Source organism: Ambystoma mexicanum, chromosome 3p, assembly GCF_040938575.1.
Source record: "Ambystoma mexicanum isolate Mex_15411 chromosome 3p, UKY_AmexF1_1, whole genome shotgun sequence".
NCBI classification, from domain to species: domain Eukaryota; kingdom Metazoa; phylum Chordata; class Amphibia; order Caudata; family Ambystomatidae; genus Ambystoma; species Ambystoma mexicanum.
This window is the reverse complement of record NC_090925.1, coordinates 156,101,842-156,122,576: the sequence shown is the minus strand read 5'-3', so window position 1 is coordinate 156,122,576 and position 20,735 is coordinate 156,101,842. Positions and strand designations below refer to the sequence as shown.

The following is a 20,735-nucleotide window of genomic DNA, read 5'->3' as shown; positions in this document are numbered from 1 at the left end:
TTAAGGAATTGAAAACCAGGCCTGAATCTAGTAGATGAGTTAGGTACATGACAATATGTGTTGGTGTGCATTCAATAGGATTGATGCCCTTGCACCAGATGACAAAGCGTTTCCATTTGCTTGAGTAGCAATGTCTGGTGTTAGATTTTCAAGCGTCCCCAAGTATGTCCATGCATCTTTGAGGGAGTTGGAGGTGCCCGAACTCTATGACCTCAGGAGCCAGGCTGCTAAGTTGAGTGTTTGAGGGCATGGATGAAGTGTTTCCACCCTGTTTTGTGACAGCATGTTGTACGGGCATGGCAGCTTTCTGGGAGGGTAGACTGACATTGCCATGAGATGAGAGAACCAAGGTTGGTTGGCCCACATCGGGGCCACCAGAATCATTGCGACTGGTTCCTGGTGCAACCTGTGCACCATCTTGTTGAGCAGGGAAGGGAAAAGCCTAAACATATGTCCATGACCTTGTTATCCAGAGCTTGTTCCCCTTGGAGAGGTTCTGTGGGTACCTGGAGGCGTAATCTTGGCATTGTGCGTTCTCCAGAGTTGCGAACAAGTCTATCTCTGGGAAGCCCCAGTCATCGAAGACGTTGAGAACAATGTCTTCGTGCAATCGCCACTTGTACTCTACGGGTAGTGGGAAGTCTCTGCTGAGTATGTCCAGATGGAGTTCCCCTGAACGTGTTGTGGCAGGAGGAACATCTTGTGTTTGAGAGCCCATTTCCAAATGTTCTGGAACAGTTTGTTCAGGTAATACATGGCCTTGGTACTGTCCGTGAGGACTAGGACTGTCATCCCCCGGAGGTCTGTTTGGAATGCCTTCAGGGCTTTGAACACTGCTAGCAGTTCTAGCAGGTTTATGTGGTTGGTTGCTACCGCTGGGGACCACACGCTGTGCGCCGTCTGATGAAGGAGGTGAGCCCCCCCCCCCCACCCCATCCGAGATGCGTCCGTGGTGAGAGTGGCTTCAACTGCGGGGGTGGTGAAGGTCTTCGCTTGCAAGAGGTTTGCCCTTGACCACCACTGCAGAGACTGAACGAGGGCTGCCGAGATAACCACTAGATCGTCCCCCGACAACACTGGCTCGAGAGCCACTCTTGCATGGGCGCATGCGCAGACATGCATGAGGAACTACGTAGATGCAGGAGGCCCCCATTCCCAATAGTCGCACGACTTTGCGTCGGTCACCTCGCAATTGGCTACATAGGGAGGGATCTGAACAGCATGTTTTGAACCCTGTCGTTGGAAGGGAAGACAAGACAGTCTTTGGCCTGAATTAGCGCCCCCAGAAACTGCTTGACTTGGCGAGGGTCTAGGCTGGACTTTTTCTCATTGATCAAGAACTGAAAAGGAGATCTACCGTCTTTTGGATGTTTGTTAGGCATGTTCCGTACGAATCCCGCATTATTAGCCAGTCGTCGAGGTGTGGGTAGACGGGGATGGATTGCCTGCGCAGATGAGCAGCTACTACCGCCGGTACCTTCCTGAACACCTCTGGGGCAATGCTAAAGGGAAGGACCTTGAACTGATCGTGCTTTTCCTCTTATGAACCTTAGGTACTTTCTGTGCATTGGCAACATTGAAATATTACTTCCTGCAATGTTGTCATTCTGAACTTTTGCGGTTTGACAAATGTGTTCGCTGGGTGCAAATATAACACAAGGTGCATGGGGTAATCCTTTTTGGGTACAAGGAAGTGCACTGAATAAATACCCTTGTTTACCTGATGAATGGGGACGACTTCTATGGTGCCCTTTTCCTGAAGGATCTGCACCTCTTCCAGCAGGATTTGCAGGTGTGCTGATAGGCGTCTGCTCTTTGGTGGATGGTATTGAGGTGGCTGGTGGAACACGATACAATAACCATGGGTGACTGTCTTGAGCACCCACTGGTCTGATGTGACCCCCCTCCACCCCCATGCATGAATGAGGACAACCCTGCCCCAACCCGGGGAGGCATGGGAGGGGACCCGGACTGGTGAGTCATTTTGAAGCGAAGTGCAGGGAGCCTCTTGGGGTGGAGTTTCTGCCTCTACCCTTGCCTCTGTGTTATCCCCTCTGCTAGTAGTGGGTGTTGCCAGCTGAACCTTGTCCGGAGGACCATGGGGTACCGCCTGCGTCATATTGTCTGTGTGGAGATCGTGAGAAGGACTGGCCCCTGAAAGGAATGGTGAGACTTTGCACCTCCCCACTGTTGAAAAGGTTAGGCTGTGAATTGGTTGAGAGATTTGAGTGTCTCATGCTCTTTTTTCGCTGTTTCCAAGGCGTCATCCACAGCATAACCAAACAAGTTTGAATCTTCCACAAACTTGTTTATCAAAGAGGTCTGAGTCTCCGGCTGAATTCTATAGCCAGGTGTGCCACTTGAGAAGAGTACCCTGTGCCAGGGTGCGTCCCGTCTCTGCAGCGTCTAGTGCGTTTTTAAGGATGTTGTGAGTCACCCGCCTTCCCTCCCAGACGACCGCCAGCAGGCGTGATGGCACTGGTTCAGGGACCTCTTGGAGGCCCTCCTGAAGCAGGTTCCACTGCACATCACTATAACTCGAGAAGAGTAGCATTAGTAGCGATTCTCGTAGAATATGCTTCCGAAGTGGTGATGCGCTTGCCAAGGGCATAGAGTTTCTTGCAGTCTTTGTCAGGTGGAGCCTCTGCAGTAGACGGTGGCACCCCAGCCCTTTTCCTGGTGGTGGTAACAACCAGGGAGTCTGGTGTGGCATGCCCCCGAATGTACATTGGGTCAGATGGAGAGGGGCGAAACTGTTTCTCGACCCGAGGGTTGACAGCCCTTGTAAGAGAAGGGGACAGTAAGGAAGGTACAAGGCGCTTCTTAATGGAATTCAGCAGGGGAATAGCTTGACTTGTGGGAGGTTTTTCCTATCTTCCACAAAATAAGAGTCCTGGACAGCTTCCTTTGTGGCAATTTGGAAGTGGTCTGTGGCCCTCTTCAGGATGGCATTGAAAGCCATTTGGTTGTCAATAGGCGATGGCTGCCTCCGTTGCGGCGGGGAGGGCGGGTGCAGGATATTAACGTCTGGGTCAGGGGTTGGAGTGGGTGAGAAACAAGGTGCTTCCTCTGCTGGCTGATCTGTGTCCCCAATCTGGGCACTGGTCAGTTTCGTCCTGCCCAAAAGCATTGTCCTCATGACTATAGGGATCCTCATAGGTCTCAGGTTCTGAAAACTGAAATACTTCCTCTTGCTGAGGAGGAGTTTGGGATGGAGGAATCTGCAAATGGGGCAGGAATCCTCCTCCCTAGGTCTCTTGGGAGTAATAAACCTTTCAGAAAAATCTATAAATTGTGACATTTTGTCCATGTAATTTTCGAACATCTCTCTGGTCCACAGTGATGAAGCAGAGGTGTCTGGAGCGGAAAGGCTCACTAGAGGTAGGGGTTTTTATCAGATAAAGCCTTAGAGAGGGGCCGGAACCCTTCAGTGTACTCCTCTCGTGGGGTGCTTTTTGGTCGTTCCGCCGCTGAAACAATAGCCACAAGACTCTTGCGTATCTCTGGCGGCTGCATGAGTGATTTCGTGTGCCTACATGGGATTTCGACACGCCTGTAGGCATCGTCTCGGTTACCGGCTCTGCCGAAACCTTTATAGCTCACGCGCTCTTAGACGGCGTATCAGCACTTGTATGCTTTTTAGAAGAGACGTCCTTATGAGTGGAATGCCCGGACGTATGCCAAGACGACGGATGAGGTGAGGGTGCCGCACCGTGAGGTTCGGCAGGGACCGATGTTTTCGGCAGGCCTGTTGGCGTCTGATGGTTTTTCAACGTATCTGTCGAGGAAGCTGTGGGGGAGGGGGGGTTGAATGTTTATCGTTGGGTGGTGCGTGTGTGCCCCCGTCGCCGGAGTGTGATCTCCACATAGCAGTACCGGTGGCCTGCCCGGTGGCCTGCCCGTCGGGGCCAGGGACGGGCACCTAGGAACCGGACCCTGCGGCCGAAAGGTCTATGGCCTCCTCAACAAAGCCATGGCTGTCGCTAGAGTCATCACTCGAAGCTACAGCACCAACGAGAGAGCGACTTCCAGCCTCGCCCTGCATCGCATAGGCCGCCCACTGCTTTGTCCGCCTATCTTAACGTCTTAGGATGAAAGAGTCTGCAGGACTTACATGATCACTCGACGTGGTCATGAGGTAAGCACCTATTGCATTTGCTATGGTGTCCTTCCAGGGGTATTTTCCATTGCAAGACAGACAAAACTTAATGGACTCCTCTCCAGATCTCCATAGCAGAGGTAAAAAAGCGGCAGCCAGAGCAGAAAATTAAAGAGGGGAAGAGGAAATTCATTCTCAGAAAATAATCAACCCACGGCCCCTCTCTCCCCACTGTAAGGGCCTGGCCGGAGGGCCAAGGCCACACGGTCAACAGACATTGATCGATGCACCAGTCGCCAAAACAGCGGTTTGATGGCTTTGGCATAGAGATCTACAAAGTGGTTGTCGAAGAGAAGTCAAAGACTAAACAAACCCTCGGTCGTGGGACAACAATAATGACTTGGCAATATTAACTCTGACGAGCTCTGCATAAGGCGACCAACTAGTTGGGCGGAAAAAAACGTTGCGTGAGGGATTTTGGGTACACTACACATCACGTTGGGGATAATGTTAGAGTCATGCCCATGTTGAGGTTCCCTTTCGATACTCCAAAGAAAGATGCAATACTGTGCGATTACCACTAGATGTTGGACTATATGCAAAGCACGTGATTCTAAGCAGATTAACAAGCATCGGAAACATATATACAAGGCTCCTCTGCCCCCACCAGAGCTTGGCTGCCTGCAACAACTATCACCCTCATACAAGGAACTGCACCGAGAGACAGGCAATGCTTAACCTGCGGGAGCACTAAAACCCTCAGACAAGCACGAAGGCAGCGGTCGCGTAGGTTGAGATGAGACCGTTTCTCAGCTCAGGGTGCAGTACGGGAAGCAGCTTGCCTCTTTCTCAAACTCCTCCATACCGCCGTCAGCCATCTTGGTTTTAAACCCCAGCGCCCTGAATGCTGGGTAAGCATCACAGGAGAAGGCATTGGAGGAGTGGGCGACCATTTTATGCTCATTTACTCGTCAGCAGCAGGGTCCTTCTTAACAGGGACTGACCCGGTCGGTGTAGAGCAACCGTACTCAGCGTCAAGCAAGGGCGCATACAACACCAAACATGGTCTGTCACAACATCTCTGAGTGGCACCAGGCGGGTCTACACTTCACATGGACATTTCATGAATTGCATGGGAGAAAAAAAATGTACAATAGGAAGATCAGATGTAAACCTCTCCCCACCTCACAAAACAAAAACCGAAATCACCAATTATAGGAGGTGAATGTACCCTCATTTTGAAGCTTCAAACGATCACAAAGTAATAGACAAAATCACACGCCCAGTTTTCCAAAATTAGCATTTGCCAATAATGAGAGTAAATAACGAGCTCAGGGACAGTCAGGAAATTGCTAGAGAAGAAATGGACAGAGCAGAGGAACAACCTCATAACTCCACCAGTCTGTATACTTTGTGGCGATACACCACTTCACTTCTCCTTTATCAGCTCAGAGACAAATCAACCAATGTGGCACAGCAAGACAAAAGAATAGAAGGCTTACCAAGCAGTACAGGGACGATGATGAGAACCACAAACTGGAGAGAAGCGATGATTAAGAGTGCTCTGACAAAGGGGGTGGAGTGTAACACTGAAAGAAATGACAGAAAAATTAGAATTGAGAGAAAACCACTTAAACCAAAACCTTGTACGAACCATGTACATCCCCTTTGTCATTTATCGTATGGGGTGCATAATTTGGGTATTATTGGGAGAGCTGCAGAGCAAATAGAGTTACACTGAATACACATACATTCAACAAGAGGACTCAAAATAAAGAGTGACCCGAAATCACAGTGAGGATGAAGTTCTGATATGCAAGAACAAAAATCCTCACAAATTCACTAACAAATTAAATTCTCTTTGAAACTGACCTAGAATAAAAAATACATCTGACCACAGTATTGACAGATAGTTTATACAAGTCTCTCAACAGAAAATGTTTAGCACAACTTAATCTTTGCAAAAATGTGTAACACAGTCGTACATGTCTGTCAACTTATATTTCAATAATTTACAAGCAGTTTTGTCTCAATACACAACACCAATCCTTATGAGGGGCATTTTCTCATTTCACAACATCTACATATGGATTAATGGGGATGGGGTGGGCAAAACAAAACTACCCCTACAACAACCCTTGCAGAGAGGGACCAGATCCCACCAGCACTTCAACGTTTCCCTGGCTACACCTAAAAGCATTATAAATCACCCAATGTGCACTTCAGGGCAGGTGTGCCAAATTCATCCAAGGCCAAATACTCCCATACCACCATAAACCCAGCAGAAACATACTTCGGAATTTTCCACGATATGTCAGAAAGAGGCACTTTGGCACAGCCCTTTCCAACATTGCAGACAGAATTCGCTGCCAAAGGGAAATTGCTCAATTGAGGATCATATAACGTTACAGAAACCCCTAAAACATGGTTACCAAAGGCTATTATGCAAATACAGTTCCAGGCCACCAAACTAAATGCAACCCTCCGACATACAGAGGCAATCTACTGCCAGTAAGGTGAAGACCAAAAACACTCAAAATATTTGCCCTCAGACTCATATCTCCAGTCATACCACCTGCCATGGATGGCAGCTAGAAGATCCAAAACAGCTTAACCATGGTCCACCCGATCAAAGAACCATTACTGGACCAAAATCAGCACTGTCTGGAATGCACGTTTTGGTGTAACTATCACAGAAGGACACTAACAAGTGGCCACCAGAGTACTTGCCAAAGTGTGATTTATAATGGGGAGTTCATCATGGATAAAGAGGTCAACCCAGGTAATGTCTACTGTATTTGACCCCAGATAACCAAACATGGCTCCCAGAGGCTTTCATATGGGCCCGTGGGAGGACCACCAATCTTGGCTCCTAGGTGCCTACCTTGACCTACATCCTAAAAGCTCCACTGTTTGGTGCCTCAAATCTTTCCACATTGCCTTGTGCGCATCGCAACTGTGCGCCTGTATTTCCCCATTGTTGGAAGCACAGAGGTATGACCTGCTGTGATTTCACACCACTGGGATTGCTTTGTGGTGATCCTCACTTTTGACTTCCCCTAGTCGCCTTTTGCTGCTTTTTCCTTCACTGTGGTTTACTACAGCACTGGCTACTCGGGGGTATTTCTCGAGTTACTATCCAGGGCTAAATTGCTCGACTGCAAATTGCTCTCCACTGTTGCCTACTCCCTGATGTCTTTTACGTTTTCTCCACTGTGATCTAGGAGCAGCACTGCACACGGTCTGCTGCCAGCATACCAGTTCCCTCTAGAGCGCTCCAGAATTTACCTTACAATTAAAATAAACAAGGTGCATCGCAACCAGGTCCTCAGCAGGGCTGCACCATAGATGTTGGAACCTCTCCCTCCATTGTTTCCTATGGAACCCATTCAGGTTTCCTCTTTTATTCTGCCCTGATTTTGTAAGTATATTGAAGCATTCCGCTGGACTTCTCTTGCCTTTTGCTCATTGTTATGTGGAAACTGATCAGTCCTTCAGACTATCAGTACTGGCAAACTATGCTTAACTTTTGAATTTGTGTTCTTTTTAACAGAGCACCTTACAGTGCAGTGCAATGGGGATATATTTCTGTCAACCTAGATTTTTGAAAAAGGGATTCATGGTTTCTTTTATATGAGCTTAAAGACAAGCTGGTGGCAGCAGATATATTTTGTATAATGCTTGCATTATTTTTGGTGTGCACATTCGCGTTTAGCACATATGGTTAATAAACATGGCTAGTGCAGTAAAATGGCCGTGCAATTAGATCTCTGCCATATTGCTGGGCGGCCTTCCTGCATTGCCAGGTCAAGAAATTCCTAATACGATAACGCAATTCTGGGAAAGCTGCTGGTTTCACAGGCTAGTGCGGCCTTTGTGTGTGGCCCAGTAATGGGGCAGAACTGTCTAGCTCCACTCCACATCCTTGGAGTCAGTAAGTCTAGGTGTGGGGTAAATGTGAATCCAGTAGTTGTCCCCGATTGGCTGTTGGTGCAGATCCTTACCATTGGTTGGCTTAGACTTGCTTCCAAGTGTCCCTGGACTGACCGGTGGACTGACCAGCTCTCTCGTGGGCTACCTAACCAGAAGAGTCACTGCTCTGCGTTCGAGTCCAGAACTTCACTGGTCACCGGCTTGTGTCAGTAGTAGCCTTCCTACTGAATTTCAGCTTTCCACCTTCAATGGAACTTGTCCTAGAGCAGCTGCTGTGACCGCGCTGTGTGCGACCATCACTAGAACTCGCCTACCTGTGAATTGTCCTGCATCAGTGGATTCTGCATTTTATCTCCGAAAAGGGTTGCATATTGCTTTTCTATTCAACAGAAACAATCCTTGAACCTGCAACTCCTGGGCACATGTTACTAAATCAAACAGCGGAATATCTAGCCCCAAGCAACACCCAGACGATCCATGAAGGCGTATGGTAAAATCTGAGTCAACGGGGTAAATAAGCGCACTGTGCCTGTCCACCCGTCCCCCTGTTACACTTCAGGCTTCCCCGCGGGCCTCCTTGCAGAATACGACTTCTTTGCAGGCTCCTCTATGGTCCAGGTACAAGCTACCATGGCGTCTGTACAAATGTTGACACACTCCGGGTCACCTGACACGTCTTGTACGTGGAAGGTGTACAGCAAGCCACGCCCCTCTTACGACTATAAAACCACTGTCTTCCAAGGGGCTCGTTGCTGCTAATTAGCGTTACCAGCTACACGCAGTTTCGTCCGTTTTCTCTTCGTGTCTCCCTACACGATTCCTCATCTGAACTCCTGGTTTTGACCTTTGCCTGACTTTTGGATTGCCTCGTCTCCTCCTTTGTTCCTGTCGTGCTCGTCTGCTTGGTGGACTCGGAACGCTACTGGATCCGGCTCTCTTCTGTGCCTTGCGGTTCTTATTCCTGGTTGCCGCTCTGCACAACAAATTGTTGTCTACTATCCGGATCATCTCAAATGCTACTCAACTATACTCGTGTACTCAGGTACATACTTGAATGACATTCCTCATCTTTGCTAATTGTTACCTCCACTAGTTTGGATATTTGCCCTCTGTTGGATTCTGGGACATTGAGTGACTTTCCTGTGAGATTGCTCTTATGTGCATATAAACGCTTTCCTGACCTGCACCAACCCGGCACTAGTGCGTCCCTCGTGCCATTCGGGGTTACTTCCCTATACTACTTCCCTCTTTGTTATTTTCTCCTGTCATTGTCTTCAGAATCCTGGACTCTTCTTCCTCCATTTATCTTTACTCAGGTCAGTTGTTATCAATCATATAGCTATAATTGGAACTGATACTGATTTAGATCATTTCCACTCATTTGTGTTATTCTTTGTAGATCATCCCGGGGAAATTCCACTCCAATATCTATCTAGGTAGTTGCCCAATTATTTCAACTGTTCTAATCACTTGCATAATCTCAACACTGTCTAATATCTTTGTATTTCTTTGCAGCATTGGTATTGGCGGTGTGTGTTCTCCCCGCTCTTTTATTCAATTGACACCTCTGTCTGTCCCAACTCAAACAGCAGAGAGGTACATTGTGGATAAGAGCCCCTCTTTGAGGAAGCCTGAGTCTTGTACTCAGGGGAGCTGGGATGGAAGGCTGAATTTTGAATCTTATACCACCAACATCTCTAAGGTCATTTCCTCTGCATCTTCGGCCTATTTCGGAGTGGTGAGTAACACCTCCATAGGATAACATCGGGAACAAGTCCATTTGTCTTCTTATTCCATTCCACTTGCCTTCGGTTGTCAAACCTGTGTAGGGTATCCTGCCCCTGGGTTAGCCTTGGGTCTGGAAGAAAGGAAAACACTAAATTACCTTTGGTAAAATTGTTGTAGAACTTTAAAACTATCACCAACACACGCCTATTGAATCCTAACTACAGCGACATTAGAGTGAGAAACATTGTGGCTTCTGTGCCTTTTGGGCACCATGCCCCATTCATCTTAGGATTTGAACTTCTTAAGTTAGGGCATTGTCTTGTGAGCTGATCTCATCATTATTGCATCTAAAATACTTACCTGCTTCGCTGATTAAGTTATCCAACGTATATTTGAACCTATAGTGACTGTATAGATTATCAGAGTGTTGTGTGATAATACTATCTGTTGGATCCATTTTCCAGTGTGTTCAGAGGGCTTATAATAAATAACTATTTTTATACTTCTAAAGTGAATTATTGTGTGCCATACTCTGTGGACCTCTGACCTCAATCACACCGTCCCATACCAAGTATTGAATGCTCTCCATTGCTACCTTGATTGGATTCTGGCTAACATCTCAGAGTCCCCAGTTCACTATAACTAGTGTGGCCTACTAAAATCTGTCCCAGCAGGCCATATTCACGAAATACACCAACAGTATGGATGCTCCCAATATCCACCTGTGACTCCACTGGCTACTAATCATCTCAAATTCCACGGTGCACCAGAAACGTTTTATTGGAGGGCAAATGGGGCACCAGCCCTGGGCCGCCCAGAAGGCTGCCTTATTCCGTTTCTACAACCAAGTTCACCAAACTTAAATAGTGCATGTTAAGCTATTTTATTGCATACTGCCGACATTCTAAACCTATTGCCTGTCACTTGTTGACAAGTAAATTCTGCTCTGCCTTATCCGGTAAGGCTTTGTTCACTGTAGCATACGTAGTTTGTGCTATCACTATGGCACAACTCATGTAGCATTCTCACCTTTCTGCGGAGATTAGAAGGATCTTGTGCAATAGCCAAAGTTGAAATGCATATTAATAAATTTGATGTATGCGATTGTACAGAAGATGGCTCAGATTGTTAAGCAGAGATCTGTGTTTATATGTAAGATTCCAGAAAGGCGGACTCAGCCTTTCCTGTGGCTGAAGTGGATTAATCTGCATGCATATGCACTTTATTTTTAGCACAACATGTGCTATTATCACCAACGTACCTGCACCAGATAGTGGTTGCTAGAGAAACTAACATAGCATCAGTATAGCGAAGCTCTAGAAATTGGTTTGTTCAGATGGTGTCACAAGTCTAGGCGGAGAGCACAGGGCAGAGTCTATCTGTAACTGTATGCAAGTAGATAAAGGGAGATTCCTGGGACAATGCTAGTATATAACAGATTAAAAAAGGTACATACCAAGCTGTTAGTTGAAACGGGTATTCACAGGAACTGCAGGAGCAGGCTGTAAACAAAGAGACAGAAAAGAAGCAAGTAGACTGGGCAACTTGGATTGATCAGAAATAAGAGTGTACTGGAATATGATAAGGGGTCTCCAGGGTTTAAGTAAAGCCCTTGGGATAGGTACCAGCAGATGCCTCTTAAAAGTCATATAGCAACGTCATGACTTAGGCGTGCCGAGGAAACTGTTGTACTCAGTGCAAGGGAAAAACTGAAAGACCATATACTGAGGCAGGTACGACTTCAACGGACAAGGTGAAGGCAACAGAAGTCTTCCCTTATCTGAACTGAAACCAACCCTGGGTCACACTGTAAAACGGATTCAAGTGGAGACACCACAGTGGACCAAGATGTATACAAGTAGAAAGCATTGTTGAAAGAAATAACCAGGCACAGGACAGGACAGGATAGGATATCAGAAGCTAGAACATGCAAGTTGCAAGGCAAGGAGCCCAGAGGAACAGGGCAGAAGGCAGAGGAGTGTGGCAAGGCTGCCAGGCAGGGAAGCCCAGAGGAGAAGGGCAGAAGGCAGCCGAGTGCGGCAGAGCCATCAGGCTGAAGCCCAGAGGAGCAGGGCGGAAGACAGCGCAGTGTGGCAGAGCCGCCAGGCTGCAGCAGACTGGAGAGGGAGCTGCAAGCATCGACAGCAACAGGAATTAAAGACCAAGAGAGGATTTCCAGGAAAAGTCAAAAACTGGTAACAGGAGCACCAGCACGAACTCCCAGTGGAAGCCGTTGACTGACAACTGCTTCTGTTCAAAGTGATCTTATAAAGGCCCACCCAGCCAGCAGGGTGGAGCTGATCTGCAGACTATGGCAACTGTGTTTAATCAGTAGTTTGCAGCAGTAGTTTCTAATCAAGTGCTCTCCAGCTCTCTGCAGCCTAGCCTACAGTAGCTTGAAAAAGGTGAATGCAATCAGGCCCTCTGCAACTCTTAGTAGCTTGCTGCAAACAAATGTATTTAGTATGCCTCCTCCAGCCCTCTGCCTTTTGGACAGCGTACATGTCCGAGAGTGCATCTGCAGGTTGAACCCAAAAGCCGGAATGGAACATGCAATTAGATTAGTCCAATATTACAGCGGTAAAACAAGGAAATAAAGGCAGAGGCGCATGTAGCTGTGCGGCAGGCGAGCAGGATCGGGACAGATGGGGACTTGTAAAATCTAGGCAGCCACCTCCAATGAGGACCGTACAGTGTTGGTCATGAGAGGTGAATGGGTATCCAAATTGAAGACTGGAAGCAAAGCATACAAGTTTGCACCCTGGCTTTGCCTACAAACGATAAGAGTTATCCTGGATAAATCATTTTACATCACTGGCAGTACAGTGCTGTCTTCTGTGAAAAGGTTTGTCTTCTCAAATGCTGGTGGCATTGTTTAGCCCATTGGAGACGAGAGCAGACTAGATATCGCAGTCCACTGGCAAGCATATTTTACGGTTTGTTCATTTTGTACAATTCAAAGGCTTTTGAATTGTCAGTAGGTTTTTAAATAAATTAACAAGTCTGTGTTTTGGGTGCATTTCAAGCTTTAAAATACAAAACAGAACCCAGTTGAAATATTTTGAGATCACATCATTTAGTATGCTGCTACTATACTTCCCTTAATGGGCCCAATGAATCTAGAAGCATTCCCATTTAGCATAATATGCTTCTATAACTTTGTGTTACATGTTTTTAATGGTCATGTTGGGTTATGGGATTTGTGAACTTTTCAATTAATATAATTTGAAAATATGATTTTTAAATAATAATAAAATGTTATGGTAAGAACTGGAAACTACAGTGGTATAATGCAGAGTGGGTGTGAATCCCAGCTACACCTCTTAACCAATGTGTGATCCTGGGCATCTCATTTAATTCTGAAATACCTAACCTGTCAAAATTACCAGTGCCTAACCCTTTCACAATTGTCAGCCCTTCTGAGTGACTGCGTTCTCAGGGTGTGATCTTAAAAAAGGCTTCACTGCATATTGTGTTGCATTCATATATTGCACACCACAGCCACTTCTTCTTTGCTCTCTAATGTCAACACTTCCTGAAAAACATGTCCTTTTTTCTAATCTAATCTGTCCTGATTGGTTCATCACCGCCTACAACTACCAATAAGGTGCGCCGGTAGGCGCAAGCCGGCTCACACCAGAAGAACAGGTTACTTTCTTACCTGGTAACGTTCTTTCGATGGGATGGTCCGACAACGTATTCCATATCTATGATAGGTAATCACCACAGCTGTGCTGCTTTGGAAAATGTTCGGCGTCTGCGTCGATGACATTGATACGCTGTCCTCGAGGGCCTCGTCGAGCTGACGTCACAGGATGTTATAAGTAGGACGCACGACGCCTGTAGCCTCAGTTGTATTTTCTTCCCCAGAACGTGTGGCACCAATCCTCTGCCAGTATGACCACAGAAAGCCTTGCGGAAACGTAAGCTGCAATCGCATAAGAAATTCTATAGCGGGGCAGGAAGGGAGGGAGTGATATGGAATACGTCGTCAGACCATCCCATCGAAAGAACGTTACCAGGTAAGAAAGCAGCTTGTTCTTCGAGGGTATTGGGTCCTCCGACGTATTCCATATCTATGACAGACTCCCAAAGCAGTACCAACGTATGGAGGAGGGAAAAGAATTTAGCATATAGAAATTTAGAATTCCCAATCAAATTGCAGAATAGAGGACCGCCTTACCAAAGGCCAGATCCAGCCCATGGATACAATCTATGGAGTAGTGTCTTACAAAAGTATGGATCGAAGACCATGTGGCTGCTTCACAGAAGTTATGAATAGGAACACCCCTCTGCAGGGCAGTAGAGGCAGCCATACCCCTAGTAGAATGGGCCCGTAAGCCTACCGGAGGGTCCTTACCCGCCAAGCGGTAAGATTTAGAAATTGCCAAGATAATCCATCTAGACAAAGTCTGCATAGTAACAGCTTGTCCCAAACGACCTTCCAGCGTATCCTATAAAGAATCGTCCACTCCGACCCGGGACATGCGTGAAATGTAGAAACTTAAAGCTCTCCTAGGATCCAACCTATGGAGCCTCTCCTCTTCCTTACCAGGATGCGGAGGAGGATAAAATGCCGGAAGAATGACCTTCTGGCTTAATTGAAATTCCGACACCACTTTCGGAAGAAAGGAAGGACGAACCCTAAGGACAACCCTATCCTTATGAAACACTGAAGGGTGGCTTAACAGAAAGTGCCTGCAACTCACTCACTCTGCGAGTGGAAGTAACCGCAACTAAAAATACAGTTTTAAGGGTTAACAGTCTCAAAGGACAAGACTGTAAAGGTTCAAATCGAGTACCCATTAGGAATTTCAGAATAAGTTTCAAATCCCAACCGGGCACCTGGAAAGGTGACGGTGGAAACACATTAGTGAGCCCTTTGAGAAACTGAGAAATTAAAGGAATTTTGAAATAAGAACACTCCTCAGACGAGCGCTTAAATATGGACAGCGCCACCAGGTAACTTTAATGGTACCCACTTGCAGGCCCTTGTGGGCTACGAAAGCAAAAAAGACAGAACCACAGGAATGTCACATGAAAAAGGATCCACATTCTTAACCCTGCACCAGTCGCAGAACTTTCTCCAACGGCAACGGTACAGGGACTTTGTTGCAGGCCGTCTGGCCAAAAGCAACACCTCCATCACGTCTTCAGGGAGGTCCCCAATTCTTATACCTCAACCTTTCAGAAGCCAAGCGTGAAGGTTGAAGGATCTCACCTCTGGATGGAGAACCTGACCCCCCCCCCTCCTGTGAGAGCAGGTCGTCTTGGTAGGGAAGACAGTGTGGAGGGCAGATGGACAAGTCGAGAAGGTCCGGGTATCACGTTCTCCGGGCCCATGCCGGAGCAATGAGGATCATCCGGGAACCGAACCTCCGTAACCTCTGCAACACTTGCAGGATGACGGGGACTGGAGGAAACGCATACAGCAGTGGGAAGGACCACTCCACCACAAACGCGTCCCCTAAGGATCCTCTTGGAGGAAATTCCCGCGAGCAGAACCTTTCGCACTTCCGGTTGACACTGGAGGCGAAGAGATCCACTTGTGGAGTCCCCCCAAAGGGCGAAGATCTCCAGTAGAAGCAACCTCCCACTCGTGAGAGATCGCGCTCTGCCTGCTCAGAGCATCCGCCGTCTCGTTTTCATCTCCAGCCAGATGAACTGCCGAGATCGAAATTTCCTGCTGGATGGCCCAGAACCAGAGCTGCATCACCTGCCTCCCTGCACAGAGGAAGTGACCCCTGCCCCCACCTTTTTGTTGAGGTAGTGCATGACCACCGTGTTGTCCGTCAGAATCAGGACATTCTTCCCTCGCACAGTCGGCAGAAAAGCCTTCAGGGCAAGCCCGACGGCCCTCAGCTCCAACAGATTGATATGGAGTCTGGACTCTGACGGAGACCAACGACTGCGGACTGTCAACTCGTTGGCATGAGCTCCCCATCCCGTAAGGGATGAGTCCGTCACAATCGTCACCTCCGGCGAGGGTCGCCAAAATGGAGCCCCCCTTCATCAGATTGCCTTCGACGGCCCACCACAGAAGATCCTGGGCGACCGAGGGCGGCACCTGAACGGGATCCGACATCCTGCCAGATGATTGTGACCACTGCATCTTGAGCGCCCACTGCAGAGATCTCATCCGCAGCCTGGCCTCTGGCACCAGAAGAATGCAGGATGCCATGAGGCCGAGCAACCTCAAGAACTCGAACGCCGGGAGACTCTGGGCATGATGAAACTTGTGCACCATCTGCAGAATGTGATCAGCCCTCACCTGGGGAGGGAAACAATGCCCCAGGGATGTGTCGAGCACTGCTCCGATGTACTGGAGCCACTGGGTTGGCGTCAAATGGGACTTCTTTAAATTGAGGGAGGAGCCCAGCCTGTGAAGGGAGTGGCACGTAACTGACAGATGATCCAGGGCTTGCTCGGGAGAGCGCGCCCTGATCAACCAATCGTCCAGGTAAGGGTAGACGTGAATCCCCCTTTCCTGAGATACGCTGCCACCGCCACCATGAGCTTTGTGAAGACCCTCGGGCGGAGGTCAATCCGAACAGCAGGACCCGAAACTGAAAATGTGAGTCGCCAACCGCGAACCTCAGGTACTGCTTGTGCTTGGGATGAATCGGCACATGAAAATAAGCGTCCTTGAGGTATAGAGACACCAACCAGTCCTGAAGTTGAAGGGCCTAGAGGACTTGAGAAAGAGTAACCATCTTCAACTTGTCCTTCCCGAGGAGCTTGTTCAAACCACGCAAGTCTCTCAATCGCCCGTCCTTTTTCGGGATCAAAAAATATGGGGAATACCATCCCTCGTTCCACTCTGCTACAGGCACCAGTTCTATGGCGCGTTTCTCCAGCAGGGATAGGATTTCCTGCGCAAGGAGCCGATCCGGACTCTTCAAAGAGATTCCCAAGTGGATTGTCGTGAGGCCTCTGCCGGAAAGGAAGACAGTAGCCGTGGGCTAGGATCTCCAGAACCCACACATCTGAAGTAATGGCAGGCCACTCTACAAGAGGCGAACCATGGGACATGGCCTCATGACTGAGCTGAAGCGGCTGCGGCAGTGCCTGAGGGTAAAGAGGCAACTGCCCGAGAGGCCTTGGTACCTCGAGTACCTTGTTTTCAACCTCTGGTACTCCTACGGTGGCACCTTTGACTTTCAGCTCCTCTCGATCTACCAAAGGAAGAGTAATATCGAAAGGAACCTCCCCTCCATTGCTGTCCCCTAGGACGAAAAGGCGGAGGTTGGCAAACTGCAGCGCTCAATGACTTTGCTGCAGCTTGGAGGTCTGCAACCTCTCAAGGCTCTTGTCAGCCTTGCTACCAAAAAGATGGACACCATCAAAGGGCATGTTGAGAAGCCGGGCTTGTACATCAGGCGCAAACCCCGACTTTCGCAACCACGCAAACCTACGCATTATGGTGCTCGCCGCCATGGACCGGCTGACACAATCTGCCATGTCCAGACCTGATTGAACGGACTCACACATGGCATCCTTGCCATCCTGCACGATAGCAAGAAAACCATCCCGTTCCTCCCCTTCGGGAAAATGTTCAGCCGCTAAGGAAATACAGTTCCACAGAGTGTGTGTGAAACGTGCTAAGGCACACACAGAGTTGGCTGCCTGTAAAGCCATACCCCCTGAAGAAAACACTTTCTTCGCCCAGCCATCAAAACGCTTGTCGTCCCCATCAGGAGTGATGGTAGGGTAAGATGCCTGCTTTGGTGGGGCCGTAACCGCCTGCACCACCAAACTCTCCGGAGTGGGGTGCGTGGTCAAGTAGCAGGGGTCGCTACTGGCTGGACGGTATTTTTCGGCAAAGACTTGCTCACTGCCGGGAGACTCTCCGTAGCAATCCAAGCCGCTGCCACCCTTCTCTGCAAGGCCATATGGAACGGCAGTACTGGGTCAGTTGGTGGACCTTGGTCGAGGATATCCGTCAGGTCATCCTGCAGAAAATCCACTGGTGGCGCAGACCACCCCAAGTATTCCATCACCCTCGACATAAGGCGCCGGTACGAGGACTCGGCGTGCTAGCCAGGCTCAGGCCTACCAAACTCAACCTCCGTAGAGGTGTGGAGACCACTGGCGTCATGCAAAGACTGATGCAGGTCTTCTAGCTGGCTATGACCAGACATGAGTTTGTCAGGAAACTCTTCAAGGAACCATACCTTCATCAGACCATTCATCCACCTCAGATGTAATCCAAGGGCTGGAATAAATCCCTGGAGGAGGGCACAGAAAAAGGCTCAAATACAGGCCTTACTGACTTCTGCAGGGCCTTTCTCGGTGTTTCCACCGGTCTCCGGGGCACCTCCGATAAAGCCTCCTCGAAAGGCATCGACGGAATTGGCGTCGAGCGTGGCGCTGATGGCTTCGACACAGGCCTCAAGGGTGGTGCCCCGAGCGTGTCCTTCAATAGCCTCGGCTCCGATGGCTTCCTCGGAGGTGGAGCCTCGAGAGAGTCCTTTGACGGCCCGGCGCCGATGTCTTCTTCGAAGACCTCACAGGCTCCGACGGTGTCGAGGGCGTCGAGGACCGGGACCTGGAGCAGGCATGGCTAGAGCGATCCACCTTGTCCGACCGGGACCTCGAAGGCTCCCGGTGATCGCGCCGACCGCTCGAGCCCGAAGGCATGCGAACGGTGTGTCTAGCACATTCCCTGCCAGAGTCTTTCGACGGCGCGGACGGAACGGAGCCCTGCAACTGAAAAATCACCATCTCCTTACGAAATGAATCCCATTCCGCAGGAGAGGAATGCTTGTTGGGACAAGCAACCCGCCAACGGGCGGAGTCCTCGGACGAGGACGGGGGAAGGCGACCGGTGACCGCGCATCCGTGAGTGCCTCGAAGAGGCAGAGGAATGGCAGGACTCACTCTGGGACCGAGACCCCCTGGACTTATGCCGACGATGCAGAGAGTCGCCCCTCGAATCGTCAATCGAAAGCCCAGTGGATTTCGACTTACAGGGCTTGGACACCTTACCGACAGAAAGCTTCTTACACTCCCACAAGGCCTTCGATGTTAACCACTGGCACTCGTCACAATCGTCCGTGGCGTGGTCCTCACCGAGGCAGGCGTTGTGCGGGTCCGTCAGCGACATCTTGGAACCGCAGTCCCGACACTCTTGAAACCCGGCCGCGGGTTAGAAGACGAAGACATCATGGACTTCACAAACAAACGGGTTCGAAGAACCGATAGAACAACTCAGAAGAACAACTCAGAAGAACCGAGGCGCGCCGAGATCTCCGAAGCAAACACGTTCGCGGAAAAAAACGGAACTGTGACTACGGGCGTCGTGCGTCCTACTTATAACATCTGGTGACATCCATATCTGCTGGCTGACTGATAGCAGGTAAGGGACAATGGATGCTAAACTTGGTCTTTTTGTGCTGGCCTCTAATGCCACGTGCTCAATCGCTACCCCTCTACCTTACTTGCCTGTATAACTGTCTCAGCCATTTGTCTGCCAGCCTCCAACTGCTATTACTTAACATTCTGTTGTATCGATTTACCCCATATCTGAATGGCCCACATCTGCACTATAGCTCTCACGTTGGCTATCCTTCTTCCAGTTCTCCTCGTCATGACCACCACTAACGCATCATCCCCCTCTACCCCACCCCTTTAGCCTCATCTCCCAGATTACTGGTAATCAACTCACCCCTGAAGAATGGATCTGTCGCTTTGCATCCACACCTACCCCACTGGTCCCATGCTCACTCATGAGGAACACTAGACTGGGGTCCCGCTTCCAGCTACCTAGCCCTAGTTCACCCCGTGATCTACACCTTGGGACATCTAATCCCATTTCTGGGCCAACTCAAGTAGAGCACAGGCAGCCCACACCTATTGTCAACAAACATAACCCCTTTGCACCTTCTGATATCAAAGGAGCCTTGATCAATGACCATTCCCCAATAGCGCACTCTACCGATATTGCAGATTTTATCATTGCCAACCAACTTCACCTCCTTGCCATCTCAGAAACCTGGCTTAACCACGCCATCAGGACCGGCACTAGCTCTAGCCCTCCCAGACAACTACACCATCATTAGAGCTGACAGAACCTCTGGGAAAGGGGGAGGTGTAGCGTTCATTGCCAAAACTCACCTTGGCCTCAGAATTTGGTAGCACCCCCCTTCCTTCCGCAGAACTACTCAGTCAAATTACCCCTCTCAACTACGAGCACCATACTCCTACACCTTATAGATCGCCCACCCGGCCCCATCTCCTCCTTCGAGGAAGATATCTCAACCCTCCTCACTCAAAATACCAAACCCGGATCACAGATTATTGTACTTGGGGACCTGAACTTAGGCCTCCTCGACGCCAAAGACACAAATGCCACTGCCTTAGAGAACACCATCTCCCAGCTTGGCCTCAAATCTCAAATCCATAAACCTACCCACAACCAAAGACAGAACCCTGGATTGGTTGGCTGACCTCAACTGCTCCACCACAATATTTAACCTTGTGCTTGGTCCGACCACCACTGCATCACCTTTTCCATCAATTGAAAAGCTCCCCCTAACCAGGACATAACTATGCCCCCGCCCTTACTCTAGCGAGAAACAAGCATACCCTAACACCTGACCAATTACCTCTGGTACAACCCATCGTCAATATTCCTCTGAATACCGGCAAAGACCCTGCCGACCTAGTCGAGAACTACAATACCACAATGAGGCATGCAATCAACCAGATTGCTCCATTAAAACTATGAAAGGCCAAACCCACCTCTCACCTAAATAAATGGTTTACCCCGGATCTAAAATTGCTCCACAATGAAAAAAGATCGGCTGAAACTGCTTGGAGAAAAAAAAATACACTAACAAGGAAAACTATGTGGTTATTGCCTCCTCCTAAAAAACACCCATCATTAGAACCAAAAAAGAAATTTACAATTAAATAATCCATAATGCCAAATCCAGCACTAAGGGACTTTTCACAATCCCCCGCACCCATCACT

General features: G+C 48.9%; 1 protein-coding gene across 3 annotated transcripts in view; it reads right to left on the bottom strand.

Moving 5' to 3' along the window:
• Positions 1 to 20,735, bottom strand: part of LOC138580187 (C-type lectin domain family 2 member L-like) — a 646,123-nt gene that overhangs the window by 559,789 nt on the left and 65,599 nt on the right. For all 3 annotated transcript variants that reach the window (XM_069650525.1, XM_069650524.1, XM_069650522.1), the window contains exon 2: positions 5,602 to 5,688. In XM_069650525.1, the coding sequence (XP_069506626.1) occupies positions 5,602 to 5,688 (87 nt within the window). The remainder of the gene's footprint in view (positions 1 to 5,601; positions 5,689 to 20,735) is intronic.